The following is a 23,650-nucleotide window of genomic DNA, read 5'->3' as shown; positions in this document are numbered from 1 at the left end:
CATTTCAGAATGCATCCCATATACATAAAGGCCGAACTTAATTAAATGATTAAATTAATTAGGTGTAAAACAAAGTTAATATCTATAATCTAACAAAAATTCAAAATCAATAACAAGGGTAATTGTCCCAATTACTGTGTCTGTCCCTATTAGCGTGCTTTTGTATTTTGATAAGTCATAAAGAAAACTAGCACGAATAAATAAGAAAAAATATTTTTTTTTGTTAAATTAAATTATTAATGCATACGATATCGAAGATAATATTTTATTTTTTGAGTATTAAAGTATTTTAAATATTTTTCGAAAGATATGAGGAATTTATGTGAATCCAGTAATACGTACCGCAAGATTTTAAACTTGTCTCTATTAATGTGTCCTGTATTGGAGCTGAGAACGTTGCGTTATGAGTGTACATTGAAATAAATATAATTGAAATAATTATTTATGTAATATCAACTTAAACAATTAGCTTAAATTTATTATCTGTTTTAGTAACTATAATGAGTCAAATGTGGATAGGCACACAAATTGGGGGCACATTAATAGGGCCATCGCCGCTTGGAGGACTCACTAATAGGGACAAAAACATGTTTTTTATTTTTGTCAAAAACATTATAAAGTATTAACATTTTTTAGATTAAAGAAATATTATAAGAAAAAGAAGTAGTTGAAAAACCGATATTGATTGCAAGCAGATAAAATTAAAGCTACAATATTTAATAATTAATTCAGTAATAAGGAAATTCGCTAAAACGCATATTAATAGGGACAGTTATCCAAGTTAATGTTTTGTATAAAAAACTGGACCTAAAAATATATAAACATACAAATAATTTAAAAATATATATTAGATTTTACATGTTGATATTATTGATTTTTATTGATGTTTCTATTAAGATTAATAAAACAACGCACATTATAAACCTTTAGTTCCAACCTGACTTAGGTCTAATTTTTCATTATTTAATTAACTTGTGTTTATTTAATTAATGTAAGCTTAATCTGATATTTTACCATGACATCATCATAGATAAAGTCGATTAGATAAAACATCAGGATAAGTTTAATCACAAGTTAACTAAAAAATGAAAAATTGGGCCTTATTAATCGCAATTTGACGTTTAACTTTTGCATAGTTTAACATCCAAGTTTCATTGTATTTAGAAAATGGAAAGTTACTTTTTACAAGTGACTAGTTACCGTTACCCGTTACCAAATAAAACAAATAACTAGTTATCATGACTAGTTGCCGATTTTCAAAAGTAACTCGTTACCGTTATCGTTATTTTTCTATTACTTTTTTATATAGTTTTAAAATTTCCGAAAAAACCTTTTTTTCTCGAAAATTTTCTAGAAAAAACTGAAAAATGAAATTTTTTATGCTTAAGAAAAGAACTGAAAAAAATAGGAAAAACACGTTTTTGTTTTTTAGAAAATTTTCGAAAAAAAGAATGATTTTTTTCATATTTTTCCATGGATTTTCTCAGTTCCTTTCTTAAAGATAAAAAAAATTAATTGGAAAAATTCATGTGTCCGTAAAATCTGCCATATTTGCTTCTTTCCGCGCGTAAAGAAAATAATTTTAATTTTCTGCCTGCAATTTAAAAAAAAAGCGGCTTTTTAAAAACCTTGTTTTCAACTTTATTCATCAATCACGTGTGAAGAACGATCGAGAAAAAAACGCATGATTTCCATTCAATATGACGAATGCGCAGCGGCAAATGCCAAACATTGTCAGTCTGTGCACGAATCACGATATCGTTAAAATGATCCTATACGGTTAATAGTGGTTGCGTTCAGCGGACTCAACTGTTGCGGAGCGAATCCGTGAGCGCTCACTGCTATGGATGATTTAGAAGAATACGCCAATAATTTCGCAACGAATGCTCATCCGCTCTGCAAGAGTTGAATCTGCTGAACGCGACCAATACTGATCAGTAATATTGAATCAGTAATACTGACAGTATGTGCATCAATATTTTTTAGTATTTTTACCACCTTACACGATCAGTATTATTGACAATATATTTCACTTTAGTTTTATTGTACTGGTAACATACTGAGTGCGGTCCACTTGGCGTTACAAACGCTTCGGAGGTATTTCACTGACCAATCAGAAGAAAGAATTTCACTAATTGACCAATCAAAAAATGCTTTGAAATATTTGTAGCATCAAGTGGACCTTAGCCACTGTGACATGGATCCTAGTAAAGCGATACAGAATCTTACTCGAGAATTAAAATCCAGATCGTCATCAATATTTTAGGTCAATCCATCAATATTAACACACGATCAGTATGTATACATATGTCACAAATAGATTTAAAATATGAAAAGTAATGACAAAAATAATTGTACGTTATCGTTACAGTCACCAAAAAAAAAAGTAAAGCCGTTACCAGTCTGTTACCAAAAAAAGGTAATTTGTAACGGTAATAGTAACAAGCAACTAGTTACTTCCATTCCCTGATTGTATTATAAGACCTATGAAAATATGAAAAAATAATTAATTTTAATATTCATAAATCTAAAAATATTAACATTTATAAACATTTATTTATATATATATCATGTAAAACAATCTTGAAAAAACTTAATTATTTTTCGAGTTGCAGTCTTTTTAATGCTTGTTTTGCGGCTGCACACTTAGCTTGTTTTTTGTTAACACCGAAACCATGGAAGAGTTTTTCTTTACCAGCAATAGTGATTTTCAAAGATACCATAACCGTGTTAGTGCCTTTAATCAATGTTGCTTCTCTGTAATCACAAGTGTGTTTTATGTACATAAATGAATTGTGTGTATATATGTGTGTGCGTGCGTAGGTGGGTGTGTATAACATTGCTACATGATCATACTCACAGGAACTTAGGACGTATGTCTGTATTTTCATGTATCACTCGTATTGGTTGTTTAGGAATATTTCTGCTAAATTCATCTATAAAACAGGCATTAAAACATCAATATAGAAGCAGACAATTATATAAATTTTTTAAATTTATTGTTCTAATAACTCTAATTAAACGCTCTAATTATGAGTTCTTGATTTAACCAGGAATTACTTTATTTTAGCAGTGTGTATATATATATATATATATTTTTTTTTACACACACACACACACACACACACACACACATTGTTAGAAATTTCGTAATGAATTTAAGTAACATGTAACGGAAGCTTGTGGTCATAAGGTAATTGAAAAGTAATGAATGATTTTTTTAATTACTAAAAACGTAAAAACTAAATTACAAATCTTAAATGTAATGAACGTGTGCATTAAATTCATGCAAATTCACATAAAATTTTATGGAAAGCAGATTAAATTTCATAACATTTTTTTATAGTGTATATATAGTGTATATACACATACAGATTTGTACACACATATCGTGGGGTGAAGTATGGCTCAATGCGAAAAGGGTCGGTTCATAACGAACAGATCCCAGGTTCGATCCCGACTGTCACTCCACATATGTTTATCTCGTTTTTTATAAGAGATTGATGGAAGAAATAGGTTAAATAGATACAGATCCTAAAGTTATTCTATTAAGCTTAAGGATCTAAAGTTTATTTGCAACTTTCGCTGCAATAAATTCCAGCACTGACCTAAAGATACAAAAATCTTATCACTACTACATGTATATGTATATGTTAATTTATCTTACCGATTTCCTTATGCATGAAAGAATAAATTATTTCCCACACTTTTGAAAGGTTCTTGCCACTATCAAGATAAATGGCACCGATTAAAGATTCGAATAAATCTCCGAGAACTTTGGGGACGTCAACATATTCTGTTAAATTACATTCGTCCTCTTCGATTAACACGTACAGTAACTGTATTACAAAGAAAAGAAAGAGGATATATCATTTCACATTTGTTACACTTGTTAAAATTTGTATCACTTGCGTACCTCGTCATTAACCACATAATCTCGTTCTTCTTGGAATCTTACAAAGCGATCAATTATTTCATGCAATTTTGGAGCATAGGCCAATAAAGCGGTATGCAAACCATGTCGTACTGACAAGCAAGCAAACGTTATATTATTGACAAGTGCTGATCTCAGATCAGTAAGATCGCCAGGACTTAAATTAACACAATTTTCGTAAATATAACACGTTATCAAAAAATCTGAAATCAAGATGCAATTCATGATCAAATTGCGATTTAAAAGAATTAGAAGAGATACAAATATCCTCTAGTCTCTAAACATTATTATATTCATGTGTGATAATTAGACTGCGGAACTTTATGCAAAATATTTAACTGAATGTTTTGCATAAAATGCATATTTTGCAATTTTGTAAATTTACAGATGGCAATCTCAATCTTTTTACTTCACCTTTTAATAACTCTTTAACGAACAACGATTGACTGCTAAAACTGTCCGATAGTTAATATTCGGTTAAGTATTTTGCATAAAGTTCCGCAGTCTAGTGATAATAATATCGTATCTATGTGTGATACTATATTAAAATACTACTGTGTGTATACACAGAGTCAATATTTTTTACTTACCAAGAATAGCATCTCCGAGAAATTCTAATCTTTGATAACATTCAGTTATTCCATTTGCTGTGTAGGATGGATGCGTGAATGCCTGAAAAATAGTGTTATTAATCATAGTTCTAATTTTATTACGTACTGAAAATACACACACACACACAAAGTGTTTTATAAATGCATGTTAATATTTTAAGAGGTGAATCTCTACACTAAAGGTTTTGTGTTGATGCTCGACGCTAATTTTCAGCATTAAAATAGGTTATTGACTAAAATTGATGTTAAACAATGAAAATGCACGAAAAGGGTATAGCGTCGTGGAATAAATCCAGCTTCCAGCGTTAGATGACTCGGTTCGAGACTGGACGCTACATACTGGCCACCACGATCTCCTGATTTCAATCCATTAAGTAGATTTTTGTTTTTGAAGCCATTTAAAATCTATTGTGTATTCAAAGCTAGTAAACAATGTGGATGCTCTGCGAGAAAGGATACGAAATGGATTTGAGACTATTCAAAAAATACCTAGTATTTTTTTGAACGAGTGCAAAACTTAATACTAATGCATGCAGAGTAGCGTGTGTTGACGTACGAGACAAATACTTCAAACATTTTTTTTAATCATCCATAACTTGAAAATTAAGATACGTAGAACATATATTTTTAACGTTTTTTACTTGTTTTAATAATAGATTTACCTTTTAAAGTACATGCATTTATCCTGTATATTCGTGCAATAATTCCTTTCAACAGATTACCTGTAGCAAAAATGCTCGATTTTGAAATTTATAGCCAATCTTGATTTCTAAAGTATCAGTCCATGGCATGTGGTAGTTGAGATCACCCACGCCAATTACAGGATCCTGTGAAATGCTACTCAGTAACTTGTCAATCCTAACATCAGGCAGTATACCGAACCATTTGAGCAACTGTGCAGCACCTTTTATATGGTTACTCTAATGCATAAAGATATTTCTCAGTGTCATAATACACTTGACATAGCGCTACTTAGTTACATTAATACAGTCTTGACGTCTACAGTCAAGACGGTTATATTCGGACAAACTTACTCTGAGATAAACACCAATAAGCGCTTCTACCGAATCCGCCACGGTTTTATCAGATAAGACTTGTACACCGAGATAATGTTCGACGCCAGTTTGTTTATCTCCCTTGTCCCAACTTAATGCAGTCTGTTTCATCATATTTAACGTATCATCACTTATATATCCGGTAAATTTCTCCATTGTCGGTATTTGAAATTCATATAATACATTTGGCGCCACCGATTCATCCGTTAATATTTTTTGTAATGGACGGTACACCGAATACGCAGGTGGGATAAAATTGCTCGTGGGCACAAATGCATCATTCTTTATACGTCCAGGAATACCTTTTTTATTGCCGCAATAATAAAGATTCCGATTGCCAATAATCTTTCCTTTCAATGCCGTCAATTGACCCTCGTTAAATGTCGGAAATGTATGATATAAAAATAGTGATACGATGAACTTTAGATAGGAATCGCCTAAAGTTTCCAACCGCTCCAGGTTGAACATATCTGAGCCTAATTTAGTGGTCAGTGCCTAAAATTAAATAAAATTGCGATTACATATATGTAATTATTTTAATTATACGGCATGCAGGGACTCGGAAATTACATTCGGGATTAAAATTTCGTCCTGCTTACGATTATGATCCGAAATTACTCAACGTGAAAAATCAGCTTTTACTTACATGTACAATTTCAGTCGAATTAGGACCTTGTGAGAAAGAAGACTCATCAGACGATGTAAGAACATTCAACGGTGGTGTTGATATTACTGACCTCCGACTGTAGCGACCAATATTCTTATTCGCATTTTGCTACATATAAACATGATCATTTTAAACACATGTAATCGTAACACATATAGCTATAACAATCTATTTTACCTTGATGCTCTCATCTTCTTCACAGATTTCAGACATAAACTGGTTGTAATACTGAATATCGATCATTTGAATACAGTCTATATCACGATATAAATCCCGAGGTTCTTGGTCTCTCATGAAGGGGTTACAATCTGTTTTTATATATGAAAATAAATCCCACAGAAACACAAATATTATAAGAATAGAAAGTCATGATAATATTATCAATTCCTTAAAATTTATATAATATAAGGTCTATTCGCGTTACTTGTACTTTTTACATGTAGCATCTTCGTTCTCTCTCTCATCAGGAAGATCAACAAGACATATTAAGGAGAGATTTAGGAGAGTGATGTAAAAAACATGGAGTATAGGAGAAAAATGATTAAAAAATTACTTTAGAAAAAGGACGAGAATTCCTGCTTGTCGAATGAGTTCAACGCCTCAGTAAGCAGCGTAGCGCTTTACAGAGCCGAAACATGAGGTTGGCAAGAGAACGGAAGCCTGGATAAAATCTAGAGGAAATATGTCAAATAGATACTGGGCTTAGACGCAAATTACCAGACCCAAATTATATCCTAACATAAAAGACTAAAATGATGGATTTGAAAATTGGGGCGATTTGAAAGGATATTGCATATTCGACGAAAAAGTGAGAATATCAAAGAAAAAGCTGGAGGATAGAATGTATCAAAAAGATGAGAAAAGAGAGACCAGAAAAAGAAGAGAGAAAATAGGAATAAAGTTTTTGGAAAATTTAGGAGATATAAAGCAAATGCAGGAGAGGGAGAATGGAGATACAAAGATAACTCAGATGGTAGGGGAGAGGATACTAAGAAAGGAAGCAGAACAAGAGAGAGGAAAAGAAAAACAGTCAAGCTACAATAATAATTATAAGAACATAATGACAGCGAATATACCAGAATATTTGAATGGGGAGAAGCATGGATAGAAGCCTGATAGCAAGATACAATATAGAAACGATATGAGAGGAAGCCAATATTGGAGAGAAGCTGGGGATAGGTTATGCAGGGTTTGCGGAAAAAAGAAGATAACTGAGAGAGTGCGTTTCTACAAGTAGGGAGAATTTCTAGGAAAAGATGGAAAAGGCTTAGCAGTAATGAAAAATATAGAGTAGGAAAGACCAAGAGTACACTATTGGTAGGAGAATAATTAAAGAATAGGCCGAAAGGTTTGCCAATGTTTGCCACAGTTTACAAGATTTGGATACGCACCCAAATCGAATAAATTTGGATCTGAATATGTTTCGTCTGATAGCGTTTTTTCGATTGAATCATCCGTCAATTCCAATCCATTACTATAATCTTCTTCATTCGATTTCTCGACATCCTCTTCTATTTTTAAGGAAGACGATTCTTTCAATATTAACGTTCCTAATCCAGTCTCTCTTGCAATAGTTACTCTCAAGTCTTCCGCAACTAAAATTTGACATATTCTATGAAGAATGGAAGGTAAAGTAGTCGCTTTTAACCAATAAACAGCTGGAAAATTTATCTTGTAACATAATTCCGGAACTAGATGTTCCTGAAGATCTTCCACTGTGTCATCAGTTTTTTTATATTTCTGCGGACCTTCGGGTAGTTTCCTATAAATTCCGTAAATTAGCCAAATTATATAGATACCATAACGTGAATTTTGCGATTATCATACCTTGGTTTTATGTAATTAATTTTAATTGGTATTGGCTTCACTTCTAACATAGATTGTTGCAAATTTTGTATAATTAGTCCGTGTTTTTCTTTATAATAGTGTGTGTATGTGTCAAAATCTTCATTGGGGAAACATGATTCGGGTGTGAGATCGTCACAGACTCGTGTGACTATATAGACCGCATTATATCTGTAACTTGGAGCAACAAGTGCTAATTCGTAATCACTAGTTCTAAAGTAAAAAGGTATATTCGGTATAATTCGTTCTAAATTTTGATATGTTTCAATAATCTCCCAATTTATTTCTTGCTTGTCGTTCACTGAAATATCAAAAAAGTAAAAAAAAAGATTTGATAGTTTTTATTAGTATCGATATACACATTAAACTAGAAACTAAAAATATATAAAGTACAATAACGCTAGATTATATAACAATAAGCAAACTACATACTTACATGGAACAATTACGAAAGAATTTTCGAGATTGTCATTATCAAAAATCATAAAGCTTTTAATAACTGGAATAATTTCACTAAACAATAAGAAATTAAACTTCCTAAGCAATTCAATTTTATTTTGATTTAACACCATCGTTGTATGATTAGACTTTACATCAACATTTAATTTACCATCCTTCATGAAAATCGGAAATGAGGGTATCTGATAAACATGAAACAATTGTATTAACGTGATTAACCGTTTAAATTAATTTTATCAAATATTAGTAAATACGACTTCTACCTTTGGCAAACTCTTCGTGGAAAGAATACCAAAGCCACTCTTGTCATTAAGCAAATTATAAAAGACTATGCGTCTGTTGTCGTAACTCATTACAGGACATATAGAAGTGCAATCGAAAACATGAAGATACAGTAATTGTAAAGGCTGTGGGTAAGCACCATGAAATGCCAGCGGATACTGCAAAAGCAGTTTTATAAAATAAGAGTTGTTTATATATACTTATAGAAATTATTTATAGAATTATAAGTATATATGTATATATAAATTGTTATTACAAAAAAATCTCATTTAACATATATAGTACGTATACTTGCTTCTAGCTGATGTTCTCGCTTTCTTTTATATGTGCCAGACAGATAACCGTCTTCATTTATCCAATTTGGAAATAAGAAATCCAGATTTTTCGTTAACTCGTCATTCGTTGCAGGTAACAGCTTGTCGGTCAATGCACCCAGCTTGTGCAATTTTATGCAAGTCTTCATAGCAACAGATCGTTTAGCACCATCTATACTCTTCATAAAATCGCCGTAAGTTACGTCTTTCAATGGTGATAGGTTTGGTAATTTGAGAGAAATCTGTCCGAATTTTTATATAATGAATAAATATAATACTGTTTACATAAATTATAAGACTTAAATAATAAAGAACAGGTATAATACCCTATACATATTTTTAGAATCATCCTTATCTAACTTCCAAACCGGAACCAGATAAACAAATTTTGATGTCAGTAGAGCAGCACAATACATATTTATCAAGTCAATCGTGGCAAACTCTGTTAGGCGACTTTCCACAACGTCACCACGTTTTACTGTATATGGTTCGATATCAAAATCACTATACAGACCGTTTACAATATCATCTTGAGTAGGCAATGGGCGTTCATTTTGTCCTACCAAAATCTAACAATAAAAAGACATAATGTATTGATTATTCCTTATTTGAATTGGTTTTGCGTGATTATCACATTTTAATGTGCTTTATCGTTTTATTTAGTCAAACTGTTCATTACATTATTACATAATGTATTTCTTTATTGAATTATTATGTTGCCATTGAAATAGGTCCATCAAACTATGACAGCATATTCTAATCATTAGCTTGAGGATGAAAAAGATCTTTTGTCTTTCTCATTTTAAAATAATTGATGTACGTAATTAGAGTATGCATGCATGCAACATACTATTTTAAGTTAGTTGTTAACATAAACATTTATTTAAGAATTTCCACAGACAAAAAATATTGATACGTATAATAAAAAAGGAAAAATTTTTGAGCATATGAAAACAATTCAAATATCAACGATCAAATATACAAGCAATACAAGATGTTTTATTAAAATCTTAAAATTAATTTAACATACCATTAATATGAATTTAACAATAGACGTTTTGACTCACAGAATCTTCCTCAATATAATTAAATAAACTTATCTATTTCGCTTAACAATATTGCAAATCGAGAATAATTTTGATCATATGATCGTACGATCATATTTCATCAACAATGCCCTACAGTTATTTATCATTTACCTATTACTTACCCATTTTAATTTCTTCTCTGTATTTTTGTATTGGTGATATTTCTTTAGAAAATCCTCATCATTGTTTTCCACTAAAATTAAATAACTACTCAAGTTATGGCGTGCCCGACCCTTACTTTGAACATATCCTCTAAAATCTGTTGGCATGTCATAACGTATTATCAACGTGCACGTTGGTATATCGATACCTTCGTCGACCACATCGGTCGCTACAATACAATTTGTCGAACCATTTTTAAATCTGCAGCAATTATTTTTGTATTAATTAATTACATCAAACTGATTAAAAAATATTTTTCATTCTTTCTTTCCTCGTTAAATGTAAATACATAGAAATACTATACACATAGAAAAAAAATTTATGCATCTGATATGACCGCAAAATATAAAAAATAAATTATTATTTGATTAAAATGTCAAATCATAAATACTGTCATTCCAATAAGAATATACATCACATGAAAATTAGATATGCTCATAGGCATATCCAGAAGGGAGGTTTGGGGGTTCAAATCTTTGATATGGTGAAATTTTTTATCATTTCATTTTAAAAGAGTCTCATTAGCGCACATCCTGATAGCACACATCCACTCACATTGGTTAGATGTCTAATTATTTTTCACTGCTTTACTATATTTTATTTTGAATTGGCGATGTACATACTCTATCAAACTCTTCTCTTTCATTTTTAAATGTAAAAAACATACAACTTTACTTTTGGCTGTGTGTGAGTTTTTGCTGTTACATAAAATATTTTTTTCTTCTCGTTGTAAGACCATATAAGTAATTTTTAATACTTCCGTTAATTCGAACTTTGACAAAATATGCGACACATAAGGAAAATTTTTGTAAGGTTTTTGTCCCGAAAAAAACGTAATATAATACATTCTTGTAGTAACTGTATTACTTCTTCAAAAAAGTCTTTAAAAAAATAAGTAAAAGTGATGTACAAAACGTAACATTCTTCCTCTTCAAAATGAGGTACGAGGAGATATTAAAAGTTGTAAAAATGTCCAAATGGATTCAATGTTAAAAATTGTTGTAAATTATAACAATAAAATTAATGCAATGACATTGGCTGCGTTCATCAGAAAAAGCAGCTTTGCAACTGTTGTAAAATTCTTGAATATGATTAGTTTATACATTTAGATCCAATGGAACTAAGGACAAAACCAGAGAATTCCAGAAAGATATTCTTTTCGGTACAATAGCAAAATCCTTTTTTTTTGTTGTTTCTGATTGGTGCATGGGTTCCCCCCCCCCCCCGAAAAAAATTTCATGATATGCCCATGGATATGCTAGGATATCATTTATAATTTATACGAAATTTATCGACATCCCTAGGGAAATAATAAATGTGCAAAAAACGAAAGAAATGTTTTACCTTTGCAACACTTCCTTATTCCATTTTGCGATACACGAAACTTCTCTAGTATTTTTATAAGGATTATTTTGAAAGCCAATTACATAATCGGGTTGAAGAAAACTGTATCTTCTATCATGTGCAGATAGTGTCTAAAAATAATATGAATAAAATGTAGATTTTATAAATATTAATATTAAAATTAAATTAATAGAGGAAAAGAAATGATAATGAAATAGATGGGGGTTACAGAATACATGATATCTTAGTATAGTATAGTTTGCGGTGCATTCTGAAGACGACCGTTAAAATTACTTTTTCACAGTCTGCTTAGACGTTATAATATAATCATTGGTCGTTAGTTTTTACTGCGTTGTTGTAAAAGTTGCAGTTTTGTAGATAACATATAATTTTATAGATGTGTACTCCTTATGTAATTTTGAGAAGTATATTAGTATTAATTTTATAACTTTAGTCTAACTTGGGGGCTTTGAACATGACTTTTAAATAATATATGGTGCTTTCCAACAAGAAACACAATGTAACACAGTAATAATTTCATTTTTGTTTAACAATGGTAAACAACCAAGATGTAAAAACTCACTGTATTACACTGTGTCATCTGTATCTCTTGAAAATACCCATAATTGAACTAAATTTGATCGAAATATGTACATATATTTGATCTTTGTTCCTTCTTCAGTTTTTTGTAAATTATGCTTATTCTGTATAATAAAAAAATTTTTACTTAATAATATAATTATCACTTTATAGTTAACAAATTTGGACTGAAAATAGTTATCTCATAGAGTAGTTAAAAGTAATTATTTCACATAAATATCTACAATTACTTCAATAAAATAAAATAGTACTTCATGATCCTTTCCTTTCTTCTACTTTCTCGAGTTTACTAAATAATTAAATTTATATTTGATTGCTAACGATTATCAATACTAATTTATCATAAGGTTGACAAACAATATTTTTTGAAAGCAATTATCAATTTGTACTATTGCTAATTGATTATTAATAATCAAATTAAAATCATAAAAAGGAAACTTACTTTTAATACATGATATATGACTTGTGTCATAAATCTTTCCTTGACAAAAATAATGCAGCAGAACTTTTCTTTGCCTAAGTTATTATAATATTTCAACAATATCTCAAATAATTTTTGGATTTGGTTACATGTAAAGCTGAAATTATAAAATATTACTCAATATATGTATATATATTACTGTAACATTAGCCAATATAAGTTATTATAATGTGTGCAATAAATATTAATTTTTTAATATTTTATACTAACTTAGATAACCGATCTAATTCTATGTAGCCTTTCATCTCGTTATCGAACAATTTTCTTATTAGCATTACTTGTGTAATTAGATAATCCAGAAGAACATTTGTCATCTAAAAAAATATCAATAAGTCTGTCAGTAAAATTAAGACTAAAATTGTAGAATACTTCCAAATAATATTTTAATCATAATTTTAATCAATTCATACTTGATCATCGGAATATTTTCTCAAACTCTCTAACTGGATTAAATGTAACAAAGCGGACTTGTTCCCACAATATATGCCTACAATAAAAGTGATATTTTATATGCTGATTGTTGATTAAACATTCTTTTCAGCTATGTGTGTAAGAACATAAAAATTATAACTGTATTGATTGCAAAATTTACTGTACCATTCCAGTATACGCACAAAAGTGATTCAATTACCTGCTTGTAATGAAGTCCTTGCTATGTCGTCTAAAATAGCCATTAGCTTATGAGATTTTGATTTAGGTCGCATTTCCTCACTGGATTCTTTATATATTTCATCAAAATTAAGCTTTATATTTTTGACAATTTCCTTTGTTGTTTCGATAAAATCATTAATTTTGTTTACTACTTCTGGAACTAGATATTTCGAATATTTGACGATTTCCTCATTAGGATTTGTACAATAGCCTTGGATAGAATCTGTTGATTCTATAGTTGCTATCTTCGCATGAAATGTTATTTCTAAAGTCTACAAACAATGATAATGTTAAGATGTCCAAAGATCGTAATTACTATTAACCTTGCTATACGGCACACTTAATCGAGCTTAATAACATTCATAGTTATGAAATTGGTCAATCATATATGTTCCTCAGAAGAATGCAACGACTGTGATTGGCCAGTTTCATAACTACAGATGTTATTAAACCCGATTAAGCGTGCCGTGTAGCAGAGATCATTGATAAGATAATAAAATGTCATTCTTTACCTTAATTGTAGATTCTATTTTATCTGCTTTTATATTAGCGTTCAACAATGTTGCCGACATAGCTAAAACATGTGGATGCTCTTCGTTGGAACAATTTTCAAATTGTTGCATAATTTGTCTCATAGGGTGGTTAGATACAGCTCTGTGACATTCGTCAAACATGATTAAATTTATTCTATCTAATATTACATATCTGTGAATGAGCAGATTCAAGAAGATTTGCGATGTCATTACTAAAACCTGGATGATATAAAATTGTTGTAACCCATTAATTGTTCAAGGAAAAAATTAGTATGAACAATATTGCAAATTCATACTTCATGCTCTTCTATTTCAGTCATCCATTGTTGTTCCGACCAAAAATCCACCTTCATGTCTCCACTATAACCTTTGCATTTTAGATCTGTATGCCTCTTTATGTAAGTTGATTGTTGTTCAACCAATGCTACTGTGTTTACAACGAATATACTACGTTTTCCACCTTCTTGATAAGGTCTAAATGTAAAAGAAACTTTTAAAGCCATTGTATACATAATGTCAATACAAGTACCTATTGTGATGATTAAAAAAAGACCCAAATCATATCACACAAAAAAAGAAATATTTCCATGAAGAGCTACATACTTGCGTACATCACAACTTAGATGCTTCAAAAGCATAACAGCTATATATGTTTTTCCTGCGCCAGTTGGCAAATAGAGTATCATGTTGTTTTGCACTGCCCTTTCATATAGATCTATTTGATATGCTCGTGGTGTAAACACATCAGTTTCCGAAATAATTTTCGGCTCCATTGCTTTGTATCAATTATGATCAATCACAGGTGTTACAAAACAGCTAGAAAAAGAGAACACGTTCAAATTTGACAACATCAAGGCATTTGGAAGATTGATTAACATTAACAACTATATATGCCTCTTAACCATCAGATAATGGATAGTCGAACTGTCCACAGCAAATACCATGTTTATTTATATCTGTAGTACATTTCTATGTATCAAATTTTCATCCTGCTACACTTGATAAAAATTTCTTTTTTTTTTTTTCAAAAATAATACATTGCAATTAAAAAAAATTAAAACACAAATATCTACTTTGTTTCAAAGCAAAAAATATGTACATCAAATATTTAAAATTTGCTGCAACAGTAGTAAAAACAAAGTAAATAAACCATAAAATTAATATAATGGAGAAAAATATTAGTATCACAAATCCAAGCTACTCCACTACGGAGCTAACCTATAAACATCGAGTATGACATTAAATATTGATATATTTGCTATCGCATTAATTTTAGAGTTCATTTATTGTTTTTACAAAAACTTAGAAATTTGAACGATTCAGTCATTAGTCAGATCTGATAATCTCAGATGCTCGTAACACGTCAGCATAAAGACGCACTATTGATAGTGGACGGCCATGAGTCATTCCGCCATAACGCGGCCTCTCGAGTTCGAGCATCACATGACATACAAAATGTACACTGATGTGCCTTTGAGACCCTGGCGTGTCTCCTGAATCCCCAGGAGGCTCCAGGAGGTCGATTGTGTACTTTGAAATGAGGTGAAAATTACAAAAATGAGCAAATTCATTAAACATTGATCAATTAAATAATGGCGGAATGAGAATTAAATTACGAATATTCTTCTTCTTCGCGTGAAAATGGCCCCGACTCGTAACACAGAGTCGATACGGCCAGAATCGAAAATGCCGCTTATGCGGTGAGTAACTAAAACAATATGCAAAATACGAAAGTCTGAAAGAGTAACATAAACTCAATTGCGCGTTTGAAGCCGGTCACACTTTCCAAAAATGATGACGCAATAACACGTCCGACACGTCGGCAGACGGGAACTCTCGGTATTACGAATATTCGAATGAATCTGTTCACTTTTTTTATAATTTTCACATTTCTCATTTCTAAGATACACAATCGACTTCCTGTTAATTAGTTATTTATTACGTTAAGTCCTTCATTTTATTTATCTAATCTATCACAGCATCGTTATAGCAGATTTTAAAACTTTTAATTAAAACATAAATGTTATAATTAAGTATTATCTAAATATACAGCGAATAATTTGCGCTTGCACCAAATACATCGAACGAGTACTGCCAAATGTCAGCAATTGCTGACAGAATCGTTTAATGTTAATGGCGGTCAAAAAATTTCACGAGCTTTTCCAAAATTCTTTCTTAATTCTTAGATCCTTACCTTATCTGACGATTTGTTGCGCAACACAAAATCATTTACATAAATAAATCAGAAACTCCAAAACTCTGGGAAGTAATTAAAAGCTCTGATCAACTGATCTAATCCATCGAGTTTCATCATTTGATGAAAGAGAGCCTTTGTTAAAACGGGGGAGAACCCGGAGAACCGAATATTAATATATAGATCCCCTTCCCTAATGACTCCAGATGATAACAATCTACGCAAGTGTCATTTCGTCACTCTGATTGGTTGAAGGCTAGGGAACTTCTTTGAAAAAAAAATGCGAAGGCTTTCTCATCAGCCAATCCGTACAAGCAGCGTGTTCATTTGTAAAAAAAAAAAGAGTACGTATGATAATTTCGAACAAACTCCCAATTTAACATGTCAAGTAATAACCTCAGCATTTTTCTTAATAGAAAACATCATTAAGAACATATTTTCAATATTATGTGGCTGTAGATCGTATATTATAATATTATAATATATGTTGACTCTTAAAATTTTTAAATAAAAGTGGATATTCGGGAGGTTTTCTTTCAGACAAGAAGACACAGATGTCGTTTTATTTTTGTTATTGACTGAATGCCAGGAAAAATAGCACAACGTTTAGATCGACTGTTGGTGCTTTAATTTCTAACTAAGCAACACAGCAATCATGTCAGCTTCCTTTGGGGATCCTAAAGCGGAACTCGAACTCCGACGAAATCACCGTATCACTTAAATCTGTGTCACATTACGCACTGGAGACTGAGAATTGTGAATTAGAAATTAGAATTTTACCAGTTAGATAATTTTAATTTTAATCTATTTTGTTTCGACTGGTTGAATTCTAATCTTCAATTCACAATCTCCATAGTGTGAAACGGACTTAATGAATTGTTGTTCAGCCAATCTGATTGGTTAGTAAATAAGTTTCTTCGCTTCGCTTGCACTCTGCACTCAGTATCTTCGCTTGCACTCTGCACTCAGTATCTTCGCTTTTTCTCAGCTATTTGACAGCTTTAGGAGCTCCGTACAATAAAAGGAATAGGGAACAGAGAACAGAGAATAAGAATTTCCATCTATCAGAGATCATGTATTGTGGAATACGCAGTTTCTGATAGGTTGAAATTCTTATTCTCTGTTCTCTGTTTCCTGTTCCTTTTATTGTGCGGAGAACCTTACAACCGTTTTATGATTTGTCGCGCTGATTGGATTATACTTTTAGATTTAAAGGAATAGTCCTATCTCAGCGAAGAATCACAAAATTGTTGCAAAACTGTTGGGTTTGCTGAACGCAGCCATTTACTACGTTTACACAGCACGCCGAAATTATAACATCGATGTTATGAAACTGGCCAATCACAGTCATTCCATTCTTCGGAGGAATAGCTATGATTGGCCAGTTTCATAACATCGATGTTATAACTTTGGCGTAAAGCGTGCCGTGTAAACGTAGTAATTGAAAGTGACATTGTCGAGTACCAAAAGTGAAAGCAATGCGAACAGACCTAATATCTTTCTCATTTATGTGTAGAAAGTGTAAACAAATTGAACAGACCAATTGCTCGGCAAGCTCACAGCTTGGCAGATCTTTGATTCATGATAAAAAGACAAGGGTATGCTCATGCGCATGACCTATCAGATTTTTGTCCTTGCTTACGTCACAACGAGTGGCTTACGCCACTGTTCAGCAATTTCAGATTGTTTTGGAAAGGTAAAATATTTAATTTTACTTCCCTCAGTTTTTTTTGTTTTTTTCATATAACTGCCGCATTCTTTCACTATGCAGGTCATCGTGAAAATATTTTTAACATTAACTTCTACCGATGACAACGTGCACTACGCCATGGACGCCATGATAAATTACGACCGATAACCACCGATTGCACCCGAATCAGAACCGACCAATCAACGCGTACCCGAATATGACGTAGGCAAGGACATGCGCAAGCTGAACGAGTTTTAGACAATTGATGAGCATACCCTTGTATTTTTATCATGCTTTGATTCTTCATCTCGTTATAGTATGTGACTTCGCTTCGTGGACTTAAACGCGCTCGACATAGTCCAAATTCCGAATTTGCTTTATCCAATTTGCTTTACGTCCACAAATTTTATAATGCACAATCAACAGTCCGTAGTTGTGCGTAATGTGCAGTCAGTGCAGTGTGATATTATAGACAGTGCTTGTTTTTTGTGGCTTCAGGAAACAATTTAGAGGTTTATTACTGAATATATACTTAATTTGTCCTGAGACGACTGCTATAAAGAGAAAAAGAAAATCTTAGCAGATCTCGAGCAACCTCGAGGTTATTCGACTATTCGAAGAAAGACTATATGTTTAAGCACGATTGTATAACCTAAAATGGAGCACACTATGCCATTTTTTCTAACAGTCGCGCAACGTATATTCAGTAATTGGACAGCATTAAAAGTAAGTAGATTTTCAATCTTTAATTTCGCATTAAATTCTCAAAAGTAGATATCTTTTGTGTTTCAAAATGTTAAATCTTTACAGGATGGGAAGTCACTTAGTGATACTAAAACAATATCATATTTTGAAACAGAGATACAACAAATTATAACAAATTTTAGGCACAGTGGAAAAAATATTAGAGACATGAATAAACAGAGAAATAAAAAAATTAGAAATAGAGATTAAGCAACGCAATGGATACAAATAAGATATGTCTTATTATTTGTATTCATTGTACATTATGTATAATTTTTATTCCTAATTTTTTATTTCTCTAATATTTAATATCTACTCGCGTTCTTAATTTTTCCTATATTGTACGTAAAGTCTTATTTATAAGAAAGCAATAAGACTTTAAAAATAAATCTCTTCTAAATATTAATAAGTATTCCGTTTCTTTCATCAAATTCTAAAATGTTCTTTATATTTTTATTATATATAGAGCTTAGTAAAAACAAAGAGATTCTGTCTCTATTTTAAACATAAGAACATATATTATTAAATTTAAAAAATTATTTGTATAATAAAATGATATATTTATTTTTATAGTTGGCAGTGGAACATGATATGGGTTCAGTAGAATGTGCAAGAGAATTTTGTTCATATATGACAGAAGTAGTGTATATAAATGGTTATTTTTGCTATTTTTTAAAAACATATAACAGTGTTATACAATAATGTATACTGAATTAGTTTCATTGTGTTTTTTCTAGAAGGACTAATCAGTAGCGAGATTGCATCTGTACTAGACGATTATATGGATGATCAATTTAACACAGAAGTACAGGACGACAGCATTATGCAAGTAGCAGAGGAATTGTTAAGGTTTCGTCGATATTGCATGGAAGGCAATGAATCTACAGCAAAAATGGAATTTGAAAAATTACCACCATTGCAGTCATGGTTGTACTCGGAACAACCATCTGAACCTATTAGTTCTCAGTCAGTGAAACATCAATCCAGCAGTTCAAATGAGGATATGGACATAGATAAGAATGAACAAGAGAATGATGAATGGACAGTAGTCACAAACAGGCGAAGCAAATAACTTCCAAGTTCTTTTTGTATGAAAGATATCTTTATTTAGCTATTTTTTGTGTGTATATAAAAGAATGGAAAGACCCAAAAAGAGAGGCAGACAGGCATATAACGTTACAACGTGATATGCGCACATTCGTTCCACAATCATACGAATTTTAGCGCTATTATCAATTACCTACAAAAATATTTTCACCTAAGCAGCCTTTTGTAGCATTGCTAAACGTCATTTAGCAAGTGCATCTTCTGTATCTAGAAAAGAAAAATAAAAATTAAATCTGTTTTTGTTTGTGTCAAAAATTGCGTTTCGTAACATTAAAATGTCAAAGGTACTACCTTTTCCATTTTGGGATAGATGGACGGTATAATAACCATTCTGATATTGCATAGCTTGGCTTTTTTTCGAACTATCTTGCCTTCTTTCACCTGGTCCCGCCAAGCTTAATATTACCGGTAAAAATAACATTCCATGAAACAAACCAAATGTCACTACGGACGTAATCAACTAAAACGATATGAAATATGTGATATCCGTTTTTTTGATAACAATTATACTTTCAATGTTGTATTCATACCTTGAAAAAAGTTGTGAAAACATAAGCCTGGCTGAAACCTACCAGGACAAAGGCAAGGAATGTACTTAATCCACCATTAAACACTGCTGGTCCAATAACGTTAAACGTCGTTAGTGCTCGTTCTACAAGTACAATAAGATGAGAAATTATAACAATATTCTGAGGCTATGTATTATTGAAAGATCATACAATATTCCATACGAGATCTTAATCACTATCAAGATGTGTTATAATTTGCAATTTTGTTTAAACTGTATTATTTAATAATTTAACAGTAATAATCTGTTTAAATTTCTAATCAATTGTATTAAAAAATCTTACAATAGTTGCAAAGCTACTTTTTCTGCTGAACCTTTGATAAATTTTATCGAATAAAAAGTGTTCTTTTATACAGTAAACAAAAAAAAATTAGAAAATTCAATTATATAATACAATGTTATTTTCTAGTGACCTTGTTTATTGCCGCTTGAACGTATAAATTCCAAACCAATGTGTGCAGCATAATCAACTGCCAGTCCGGCGCACAATAGGATCATAATGGTTGATGATATTTCGATAGTCAATCCCAGAAAGTACATCGAGCCTAGAAGATCGATGAGCGTGAACAGTACACAGCACATCACCCAAAACGACGCAAGTAGATTTCTAAGTAGGACCAATGTTACTATTCCTACCGCCATTATCTCTAAACTCAAATTCCTGATCAATTCTTCGCCGATGATCTGTAAAACCGATTAATCGGTTACATAAATTAATTTATGGATTAATACACTTGAAAACATTCTAAAGAAAAAGTTCTCACCGTGTTCGACGCCCATGATATATAATCCGACGAATAAATTGCAATATAATCGTATCCCTGAGTAAAATTCACCGATTTCACGGCGTCTCTGACAGATTGCATAGCCCGTGTTTGATCGGACGACGTAGTTATGGGAATGTGTTGGACTGGAATCTGTGATGTCTAAAAGCATTTCTCGTGAGAAAACTTTTTGCATTTATAGATTATAAAATGTATTGTTTTCTTTAACGTACTGTGATATTGTAGTCATTAAACGGCAACTTATTGAATTTCATATTTTGGATGTACGCTTGGCCTTTCACCGTAAATAGGAGAAATTCCGTAAGAGTATTATAATATTCGTCTCTATTCTCGATATAATGTCCTGGCAAATGAGATATATAATGTCATATTAAGAAAACTCTATATTTAGGAAATGTATATGCTATGTGAGAAATATTACCTTTGCCAGTAGTGTCGAGCCATTCCTGATACACTATAAACCACGGGTCCAAAGTACGATTATTAACATATGGATTTTGCTTGAGACTGTCCACCAACTGGGACAATGCATGACGATCTTGATAATAGTCTACACCCGTCAGGTATATATTGACATTCTTGCCATACTTTGGAAAGTATTTCATCAATTTGTTATTAAATCGTATAGGATAAGATTCCTGATTTAAATAGACGAGCGGATCATAGTTCTGGTTCAAGTGAAATATTGCCCACACGTTAACGCCTAGCAGGATAGCAGTGACTAACAGGATGATAATCTTTATCGACGTTCTCATCACACAAGGTCCGACGTATTTCTCGAAAATATACCGCTGAAAGTTTTGCTTGGTGCATTTGTTTGGTTGCCAATTGGGTCGCGGCTGGCAACAACAGCCCTCCTTTTTTGCCGCCAATCGTCTTTCATCGTATACCAGACAGCTGACAAAGAACGTGATCTCGTAGATGTAGAGGAATAATATACCCATTGCGGCAAATATACAAAAGGATTTCAGAAAGGGCATCACTGTTGTCATGCCGATGGCGAAGGCCACCATGTTGGTAAATGATGTCACGGTAATGGACATACCTATAAAGATAAGTAAATTATTAGTCGAGACATTATATATATATATATATATATATATATATATATATAAATTATCTCAAAAGCTTTTATTTCGACGATTCTATTAGTATAGTGTCTTCACACACGTATCGTATGTTCTTATTTTTAATTCGTCTACATATTCTCAATGTTTCTGAAATATATTCAAAATGCATTTATGAACACGAGAAGTATAGCATAAATTATCTCTTTGGTCAAAAACAACAAAACAAAATTTTATCATACCTGAAACTTGAATAGATTTTGCTATACGGGATGGGATGTCCAAGGACTTATCCGTCTCTGACATAGTTTCAAGATTTTGCATGATGATGAACATATCATCGACGCCAATACCAAGTAGCAAAAATGGCAAGATCGGATGCACTGAACCGTAGAAAAATCCCATATAGTAGCATATCCCATAAGCCGACAAGATAGCCTGGCCAACCACGGAAATACCCATGAGGGATAAATATATTCGTTGCTGCATCGCGTTGCACCGACCAATCATCATAATTACGTAGAACGTGATCAGTAACATGCCGCAGAATAACACGGTCATATTACTGTTGACCACTTCGTGCAACATGTCTTGGTAGCTACGTAGCGTCACCGCGTAGATCTCCATACCTGGCGGCAGGGTACGATTCGAGTGCAATACCCTCTCGATGAACTCAACCTCCCATTCTGGTGACTGCGGATTGGACTTCTTCAGCAACCAATATAGAATTGTAGCGTTCGCGCTCTTTACTCTCCCGTTTTGATCATAATCAACACCGCCTAGTAACGGCGCAACGTCAGATAATATGTCCTTGGTATTTCTGCGAATAAACACATAAAGAGGGAATAAAAAGATATATACAAAAAGAAACATAAAGCCATATTATATTGTGATCACGCGTGTATTTCATCGAAATTTAAAAAAAGAATAAAGTAAGTGTAAGTATAATTAAATCAATGTAGAAATATATCTATATATATATCAAACTAACTTCTCGAAAAATAAACGTGTTTCACACATTTAAAAATAAAAACTGTCTTTATAAAATTTATAATACGCTATGTGTAATTTGTATTTTATATTTTATTTAAGTTTGCGCAATTCAAATTCATTGATTTTGCTGTGTATAATTCCAACAACTCACGTATTTTGCAGAGTCGCGGTAACATCATCTAATATTCTGGTCTTTGTTAATTTATCGATATTTCTACTGTCCTTATGCCATATCTTTAAGAGCGATTTATGAATACAAGGTTCCTTCGCCATCGTACTGTTTATAACAGGTAGATATTCCTCGGGAAACTCAGTTTTATTCATGGTTTCCCATTTATCATCTTCTTGGAACCATGTAAAATATCTATAATACAAATATTTTATATATTATATAAATTCATTCAAAATAATATTATATACTTTTATATAAAAAAAAATCACTTACCCAGCGCACACATCTTCCCAAGTATTATTAT

General features: G+C 31.8%; 3 protein-coding genes across 5 annotated transcripts in view; 1 reads left to right on the top strand and 2 right to left on the bottom strand.

Moving 5' to 3' along the window:
- Nucleotides 1-2,546: 2,546 nt before the first annotated feature.
- Dcr-2 (Endoribonuclease Dcr-2) lies at nucleotides 2,547-16,344 on the bottom strand. Of its 3 annotated transcripts, none has more exons than XM_018521631.1 (25): nucleotides 16,221-16,344; nucleotides 14,630-14,842; nucleotides 14,323-14,500; nucleotides 14,006-14,245; nucleotides 13,474-13,765; nucleotides 13,253-13,329; nucleotides 13,053-13,156; nucleotides 12,804-12,939; nucleotides 11,762-11,892; nucleotides 10,378-10,618; nucleotides 9,494-9,736; nucleotides 9,149-9,409; nucleotides 8,835-9,011; nucleotides 8,549-8,753; nucleotides 8,095-8,413; nucleotides 7,659-8,029; nucleotides 6,445-6,575; nucleotides 6,247-6,375; nucleotides 5,580-6,095; nucleotides 5,268-5,465; nucleotides 4,525-4,606; nucleotides 3,917-4,137; nucleotides 3,668-3,839; nucleotides 2,861-2,936; nucleotides 2,547-2,757 (listed from the first exon to the last, which is right to left on the bottom strand). In XM_018521631.1, the coding sequence occupies exons 2-25, from the start codon at nucleotides 14,797-14,799 to the stop codon at nucleotides 2,598-2,600; spliced, it is 4,830 nt and encodes a 1,609-aa protein (XP_018377133.1). In that variant the 5' UTR covers nucleotides 14,800-14,842; nucleotides 16,221-16,344; the 3' UTR covers nucleotides 2,547-2,597. The 3 variants fall into 3 exon arrangements, with proteins under 3 accessions (XP_018377133.1, XP_018377135.1, XP_018377134.1); XM_018521633.1 differs by lacking the exon at nucleotides 16,221-16,344 and adding an exon at nucleotides 15,323-15,338; XM_018521632.1 differs by lacking the exon at nucleotides 16,221-16,344 and adding an exon at nucleotides 14,929-15,013.
- A 1,872-nt stretch (nucleotides 16,345-18,216) lies between these two features.
- On the top strand, nucleotides 18,217-19,921 carry LOC108770193 (uncharacterized). The gene is made up of 3 exons (XM_018521634.1): nucleotides 18,217-18,636; nucleotides 19,228-19,309; nucleotides 19,392-19,921. The coding sequence occupies exons 1-3, from the start codon at nucleotides 18,568-18,570 to the stop codon at nucleotides 19,724-19,726; spliced, it is 486 nt and encodes a 161-aa protein (XP_018377136.1). The 5' UTR covers nucleotides 18,217-18,567; the 3' UTR covers nucleotides 19,727-19,921.
- The window catches only part of LOC108770194 (patched domain-containing protein 3), a 14,235-nt gene continuing 10,471 nt past the window's right edge, over nucleotides 19,887-23,650 (bottom strand). Inside the window, 10 exon segments of the mRNA XM_018521635.1 lie at nucleotides 19,887-19,968; nucleotides 20,053-20,221; nucleotides 20,292-20,413; nucleotides 20,743-21,013; nucleotides 21,094-21,255; nucleotides 21,327-21,457; nucleotides 21,536-22,159; nucleotides 22,424-23,001; nucleotides 23,326-23,538; nucleotides 23,620-23,650. Of these exon segments, the coding sequence (XP_018377137.1) occupies nucleotides 19,943-19,968; nucleotides 20,053-20,221; nucleotides 20,292-20,413; nucleotides 20,743-21,013; nucleotides 21,094-21,255; nucleotides 21,327-21,457; nucleotides 21,536-22,159; nucleotides 22,424-23,001; nucleotides 23,326-23,538; nucleotides 23,620-23,650 (2,327 nt within the window). The 3' untranslated portion in view covers nucleotides 19,887-19,942.

Source organism: Trachymyrmex cornetzi, unplaced genomic scaffold (assembly GCF_001594075.2).
Source record: "Trachymyrmex cornetzi isolate Tcor2-1 unplaced genomic scaffold, Tcor1.1 scaffold99, whole genome shotgun sequence".
NCBI classification, from domain to species: Eukaryota; Metazoa; Arthropoda; class Insecta; order Hymenoptera; family Formicidae; genus Trachymyrmex; species Trachymyrmex cornetzi.
Note: the sequence above shows the minus strand (reverse complement) of the source record. Positions and strands in the feature narration are given on the sequence as shown.